The sequence below is a fragment of the Chlorocebus sabaeus genome, chromosome 16 (genome assembly GCF_047675955.1).
Source record: "Chlorocebus sabaeus isolate Y175 chromosome 16, mChlSab1.0.hap1, whole genome shotgun sequence".
NCBI lineage: Eukaryota > Metazoa > Chordata > Mammalia > Primates > Cercopithecidae > Chlorocebus > Chlorocebus sabaeus.
In genome coordinates this window covers 72029381-72036067 of record NC_132919.1, presented here as the reverse complement: position 1 = coordinate 72036067, position 6687 = coordinate 72029381, and the positions used below count along the sequence as shown (strand labels likewise).

At 61.1% G+C, this 6687-nt stretch overlaps 2 protein-coding genes across 3 annotated transcripts; both read left to right on the top strand.

Moving 5' to 3' along the window:
• Positions 1-302: 302 nt before the first annotated feature.
• On the top strand, positions 303-1922 carry TCAP (titin-cap). Its single transcript, XM_008012860.3, has 2 exons — positions 303-863; positions 1115-1922. The coding sequence occupies exons 1-2, from the start codon at positions 754-756 to the stop codon at positions 1506-1508; spliced, it is 504 nt and encodes a 167-aa protein (XP_008011051.1). The 5' UTR covers positions 303-753; the 3' UTR covers positions 1509-1922.
• A 1696-nt stretch (positions 1923-3618) lies between these two features.
• On the top strand, positions 3619-6168 carry PNMT (phenylethanolamine N-methyltransferase). 2 transcript variants are annotated; one of them, XM_008012852.3, is made up of 4 exons: positions 3619-4048; positions 5320-5527; positions 5642-5945; positions 6021-6168. In XM_008012852.3, the coding sequence occupies exons 1-4, from the start codon at positions 3700-3702 to the stop codon at positions 6078-6080; spliced, it is 921 nt and encodes a 306-aa protein (XP_008011043.1). In that variant the 5' UTR covers positions 3619-3699; the 3' UTR covers positions 6081-6168. The 2 variants fall into 2 exon arrangements, with proteins under 2 accessions (XP_008011043.1, XP_008011042.3); XM_008012851.3 differs by having other exon boundaries at positions 5642-6168.
• The last annotated feature ends 519 nt before the right edge of the window (positions 6169-6687 follow it).

Below are 6687 nucleotides of genomic sequence, written 5' to 3'. Positions count from 1 at the left end.
TTATGGCTGATCTGGAGCTGGAGCCAGGCCTTCTGTCATCCATCAGAGCCCCTGGATTTCCATTTCACCCAACACAGGGTGTTGGGGTAGAACTAGAGGCCCCCTCCACCCCTACTGTCCTGTCTCCTAAGACCACTTATCTGACCACCAGCTGTGGGGAAGGAAAACACTTGACCAAAGCTTATGCCCCAGGTTCCCAGGTATGGAATTGACTTCCTCTGCCCCTGCTGGTGTGGTGAGGGTGACTGGGGACGAGGCACTAGGCCTTCGGTGCAGGCGCCTGAGGACGTGGTTGCACTGTCCCTTCTGGGGATGTGCCCTTGAGCCCAGGCAGAGGAGAGCACAGCCAGGGCAGGACCTGGCAGCCCTGGTACAGAGCCCAGAGCGGGCATCAGTTCCTGCTGGTCCTGTTCTGTTTACAGACAAGCTGCTGTCCTCCCTGCAAAGGGGAGTGGGTGGGGCAGAGGGCAAGTGCCAGGGGGGCACGAGGCTGGGCATGTGGCTGGCCTGAGACGGTGTCTGAGTAATGTCAGGCACCTGGAGGCATAGGGCCCTGGACCCCAGACCTCTGACCAGGGAGCAGCCAGCGTCCAGGTACCCTAACCCCTGCCCTGGGTCCGGCGTCCCCCCATTAGTGAGTCTTGGCTCTGCTTATAGCATCTGACACCAGAGGGGCCGAAAATAGCCCCTGGAGAAGGGGGAGGAGGGGGCTATTTAAAGGGCCTGGGAGGAGAGAGGGAGTGAGGAGTGATCATGGCTACCTCAGAGCTGAGCTGCGAGGTGTCCGAGGAGAACTGTGAGCGCCGGGAGGCCTTCTGGGCAGAATGGAAGGATCTGACACTGTCCACACGGCCTGAGGAGGGGTGAGTGTGGGTCTGCCAGAGTCCTGCCTCTGCTCCTCCAAAGCACCCTCACTGAGCCCTGAGGCCAGAGCATGAAGCCCTGGAGAAATTTCTGGGGGTGGGGGAAGGAAGAATGCCCCATGGGAAGAGCAAAAGAATGCCCCATGGGACCTCCTGCTCCCAGGTCCCAGCAGCCCTGGGGAGCCCCCCACCCAGCCTGTTCCCGGAGAGCAACAGCTCCCAAGAATTCACTGCCCCTCCCCTCTCCCTAGCTGCTCCCTGCATGAGGAGGACACCCAGAGACATGAGACCTACCACCAGCAGGGGCAGTGCCAGGCGCTGGTGCAGCGCTCGCCCTGGCTGGTGATGCGGATGGGCATCCTCGGCCGTGGGCTGCAGGAGTACCAGCTGCCCTACCAGCGGGTACTGCCACTGCCCATCTTCACCCCTGCCAAGATGGGCGCCACCAAGGAGGAGCGCGAGGACACCCCCATCCAGCTGCAGGAGCTGCTGGCGCTGGAGACAGCCCTGGGTGGCCAGTGTGTGGACCGCCAGGAGGTGGCTGAGATCACCAAGCAGCTGCCCCCTGTGGTGCCTGTCAGCAAGCCCGGTGCCCTTCGTCGCTCCCTGTCCCGCTCCATGTCCCAGGAAGCACAGAGAGGCTGAGAGGGACTGTGACTTGGGCTCCACTGTGCCCGCCCTGGGCTGGGCCCTTCCTGGCTAGGACTGTGGAGGGGAGCTGCTGGTCATGGCTGCTTTGTAGTTTGCCCAGAGTTGGGGGTTAGGGGAGGAGGGAGCCAGAGCCCAGGATGCCTGAGCCCCCTGAGTTCCCAAAGGGAGGGTGGCAGAGACGGTGGGCACTAAGGGTGGAGAGTTGGGGGCCAGCACCTCACAAGATACTGGTGAGGGCAAGAGGTGCCTGGGAGGAGTGGCCCTGATCCAGGAAAATGTGAGGGGAATCTGGAATGCTCTAGGCAGAAGAAGCTGGGAGGGAGGGGGAGGTGAAGAGGGCAGAGGCAAGGATGGTGGGGCCCCCAGCACCTTCTGTTAGTGCCGCAATAAATGCTCAATCATGTGCCAGAGTTGTGTCTCTTTCCTTGTGGTTGTCGGGGCTTTCCTTGTGGCCCATGGGTGTCCCCCCAGTGCCCACTTCTGGGACCAGGCTCTGCATCTGAGCTAAATATGGCAGAGCTAATGAGTACGCCCCATACTTGGAGTGGGAAGGCCAGGACAGAACTATAAACAGGGTGCTGTCTCCAGTCTCCTTCCCGTACCCTGACCGATGCCCAGTCCTGGCTTCTGTGTTCAGCCCCCTGGCACTGGGTGGTACCCAGCAAGCCAGCTGGCATCCAGAGTTTGTTTCAACGATGTCTCGTGGAGAATATAGAGGGGCTGGTGCCAGAACTGTTCTTGGCTTTGCCTCAGGGTGTGAACAGGGTCAGTGACCTCAAAGCTAACCTGCCTCTCAGTTCTGAATCCAAGCAGAATCAATCCTCGGCTGTGTCTCGACCCACCCTCCCTGCCCTGGAAGCCAGGGAAGGTTGGAGGTGCTAGGGGGTCAGGTTCCTCTCTGTGACCCCTGCAGCTGTTGTGGTGACTCATGTCCCAACCTGGCTGCCTCTCCCAAGGAGACTTTCCCCTGGGGACAAGCGGGAGGGGAGGACATGGATGAGGCCCGCATCAAGCGGGTCCAGGAACCCACGGTGGCAGGAGCTGGGCTGGTGGCCTCCCCAGGGCAGAAGGGCCCCGGACTCATCCATAGGGGAAGGAAGGGGTCTTCAGGGAGACCACGGAGATGCCACAGGCAGAATTGGCTTCCCATCCGGGAGATAGGTGGGGACTCCCTGGCATTTTGACAGCCAGGACCTGGGGCGCTGAGCAGAACCTGCAGGCCTGACCTGGCCGCTCCTTTGCAGCAAAGCTGGAGTGTGGGCTGCGAGAGGAGAGGGGTCAGAGCCCCTGCATCCGCAGGACCCCAAATCGGCTGGGCCCCAAGGCCCGGACTGCGCCCCCTGGTGGCCCTAGCGGCCCTCGGCGAATGCGTCCTGCCTTTCCTCCGCCCAAGCCCTCTGCCCTCACCTGGGTCCGGTGCTCACGACGTGGTGAGAACAACCCGAACTCGAACTTTCCGTCCTCGGCAGCCCCCCAGATAAGCGGCTGGGAACCCGCGGGGCCCGCAGGGGAGGCCCGGCTGTTCCGCCCGCTAAGTGCATTAGCACAGCTCACCTCCCCTATCGCGCCTGCCATCGGACGGGCGGTGCCGCGCCCTGCTCTGGGGCCCCCGGAGCGACCACAGCGGAGGCCGGAACGGACTGTCCTTTCTGGGGCGGGGTGGCGCGGGGGAGAGCTGGAGGGCCCGGTGGCATAGGAAAGGACAAGAGAGGCCTGGAGGAGGGGCGGGGAAGGGGAGTTGGGTGGCAGTTCTAAGGGAAGGGTGGGTGCTGGGACGGGTGTCCGGGAGGGAGGGAAGCCTGGTGGGGTCTGGGGCCTCGTCGAGGAGGGCGCTGCGAGGGGGAAACTGGGGAAAGGGCCTAATTCCCCAGTCTCCCCCTCGAATCAGGAAAGAGAAGGGGCGGGCTGCCGGTCAAAAGAGGTGAATGGCTGCGGGGGAGCTGGAGAATAGGGACGGGAAGGGTGGGCCGGCTGGGGTGAGGGGGTCTAAAGCTTGTGGGGGTGAGGAACTGAGGGTGGAGGGGGGCGCAGAGGCGGTACTCGGAGGGGGGCAGGCGAGGCGGAGGGTGAGGGCTGCGCGAGCAAGTGCGGAGAGGGGTGTGCGGGGGCCGATTGCCGCTGCAGCCGCCGCCGCCCCCCTCACCTCCGGTGCGTCTGCAGCCCGGACACTAAGGGAGATGGATGGATGGGGTGGGGAGGATGCGGCGCACGTGGCCCCGGGCGGCTCGGCGCTCAGCTGCCGCCCCCACAGCAGACTGGTCGGGGAGGGGGTCGGGCGGTAGAAAAAGGGGCCGCGAGGCGAGCGGAGCACCGGGCGGACAGCGGCAGCAGCATGAGCGGCGCAGACCGGATCCCCGCTGCGGGCGCAGCCCCTGACTCGGCCCCGGGTCGGGCGGCGGTGGCCTCGGCCTACCAGCGCTTCGAGCCGCGCGCCTACCTCCGCAACAACTACGCGCCCCCTCGCGGGGACCTGTGCAACCCGAACGGCGTCGGGCCGTGGAAGCTGCGCTGCTTGGCGCAGACCTTCGCCACCGGTGAGCGGGGGAAACTGAGACACGAGGGACAAGAGGTCGTCGGGGAGTGAAAGCAGGCGCGGGGAGATAGAAAGAAGGAATAGGAGACAGACCAGGCGCCTGACAGATGGGGACCAAGAAAGAGATAGCTGAGAGGTGCAAACAGAAGAGAAAAAGGAGCAACATCCCTTAGGAGAGGGGCAGAGGTGAGAGAGGTGGAGAGAGGGAGCGGAGAGTGCTCAGAATTGAGAGCTAAGGTGGGGAATGCAGGACAGACTGAGGTGGAGATGCAGAGGAGGAAATAGAGGCAGATGTGGGACGGGGCGAGAAACCGCCAGAATTTCCTCCCTGAGCCTGGCTGGTAAGTATAGTTTTCTTTCTTTCTTTTTTTTTTTTTTATCTATCTATCTATCTATCTATCTATCTATCTATCTATCTATCTATCTATTTATTTCGAGACGGAGTTTCGCTCTTATTGCCCAGGCTGGAGGGCAATGGCGCCATCTCGGCTCACTGCAACCTCCACCTCGCAGGTTCAAGCGATTCTCTTGCCTCAGCCTCCGGGGTAGCTGGGATTACAGGCATGCGCCCCTATGCCTGGCTAATTTATTTGTATTTTTAGTAGAGACGGGGTTTCTCCATGTTGGTCAGGCCGGTCTCGAACCCCCAATCTCAGGTGATCCACCCGCCTCGGCCTCCAAAAGTGCTGGGATTACAGGCTTGAGCCACTGTGCCCAGCCTATCTTTATTTTTATTTTTGAGACGGAGTTTTGCTCTTGTCCCCCAGGCTGGAGTGCAGTGGCCGGATCTCGGCTGCCTGCAACTTCTGCCTACCGGGTTCAAGCAATTCTCCTGCCTCAGCCTCCCAAGTAGCTAGAGTTACAGGCATGCACCACCACACCCAGCTAATTTTGTATTTTTTTAGTAGACGGGGATTCACCATGTTGGTCAGGCTGGTCTTGAACTCCTGACCTCGTGATCCACCTGCCTCAGCCTCCGAATGTGCTGGGATTACAGGTGTGAGCCACCGCGCCCGGCCAGTAGGTATAGTTTTCTAGATGTGAAACCTGAGTCTCAGAGCTGTGAAGTTCCCTTCCCAAGGGAAGTCAGTCCATGTTGGAGCTGGGTTCAGTCTAACTCTGGGGCCAATGCTTTTTCCAGATGGAGACACACTTGCAGAGGAGAAGGAAGAACTAGAGAGAAGCAGGGAAATGCAGGGGAGGGAGGGGTGAGGAGGCAGGGGCTGCCTGGGCCGGCCTGGCACCAGGACCCTTTTCCTCTGCCCTGCCCAGGTGAAGTGTCCGGACACACCCTCATCGACATTGGTTCAGGCCCCACCGTGTACCAGCTGCTCAGTGCCTGCAGCCACTTTGAAGACATTACCATGACAGATTTCCTGGAGGTCAACCGCCAGGAGCTGGGGCGCTGGCTGCGGGAGGAGCCAGGGGCCTTCAACTGGAGCATGTACAGCCAGTATGCCTGCCTCATTGAGGGCAAGGGGTAAGGACTGGGGGGTGAGGGCTGGGGAGGGGGCTTCCCATAGAGTGGCTGGTGGGGACAACAGAGGCCTGAGTGTAGAACAGCCTTGAGCCCTGCCTTGTGCCCCCTGCACAGGGAATCCTGGCAGGAGAAGGAGCGCCAGCTGCGAGCCAGGGTGAAGCGGGTCCTGCCCATCGACGTGCACCAGCCCCAGCCCCTGGGTACTGGGAGCCCAGCGCCCCTGCCTGCCGACACCCTGGTCTCTGCCTTCTGCTTGGAGGCTGTGAGCCCAGATCTTGCCAGCTTCCAGCGGGCCCTGGACCACATCACCACACTGCTGAGGCCTGGGGGGCACCTCCTCCTCATCGGGGCCCTGGAGGAGTCGTGGTACCTGGCTGGGGAGGCCAGGCTGATGGTGGTGCCAGTGTCTGAGGAGGAGGTGAGGGAGGCCCTGGCGCGTAGTGGCTACGAGGTCCGGGACCTCCGCACCTACATCATGCCTGCCCATCTTCAGACAGGTGTAGATGACGTCAAGGGCATCTTCTTCGCCTGGGCTCAGAAGGTTGGACTGTGAGGGGCCAGCGTACCTGGTGCCCTGTGGCCCCTACCCACCTGGATTCCCTGTTCTTTGAAGTGGCACCTAATAAAGAAATAATACCCTGCCGCTGCGGTCAGTGCTGTCTGTGGCTCTCTTGGGAAGCAGCAAGGGCCCAGAGATTTGAGTGTCAGGGTAGGGGAGACATTCACCCTAGGCTTTCTTTTTTTCCAGAAGTTTCCTTGAGGCTAGCATTCTGTACCACTCATTCTTCCCAAACTAAGAAAGGCCAAGGTCAGGGGAAGCTCACTGGGCACCTGCAGTGCACCAGGCACTTGTGATATGCCATTCTGTCCATCGCATCATTCATTCCTGCATTCAGCAGCAGGTTCTGCTAGTCTGTTTCCAGGTGAAGCTCAGAGAGGTGAAGTCACAAACAGTGCAGCCTGGTTCAGACCAGAATGGGGAAGAGTGGGGATCATGAGGAGATGGAAGTAGAATCTGCAAGGCGGTGGGGAAGTGGGGGTGTTATGATTGAAGCACAATGGCCCAGGGAAGAGAAAGGGAAAGAACTGGCTCTGGCTCCCTCTCACAACTGGACTTGAGCTCTGCCCAGCTCTGCCTCTGGGCCCTGCTATTCCCCACG

Bases quoted from the DNA above. Each gene is read 5' to 3' on its own strand.
- PNMT (XM_008012851.3), top strand. From the start codon at position 3,700: ATGGGGTGGGGAGGATGCGGCGCACGTGGCCCCGGGCGGCTCGGCGCT. The intron at 4,049-5,319 runs GTGAGCGGGGGA...TGCCCTGCCCAG, and splicing joins GGCGCAGACCTTCGCCACCG to GTGAAGTGTCCGGACACACC. The intron at 5,528-5,641 runs GTAAGGACTGGG...CCCCCTGCACAG, and splicing joins TGCCTCATTGAGGGCAAGGG to GGAATCCTGGCAGGAGAAGG.
- TCAP (XM_008012860.3), top strand. From the start codon at position 754: ATGGCTACCTCAGAGCTGAGCTGCGAGGTGTCCGAGGAGAACTGTGAG. The intron at 864-1,114 runs GTGAGTGTGGGT...CCCTCTCCCTAG, and splicing joins TCCACACGGCCTGAGGAGGG to CTGCTCCCTGCATGAGGAGG.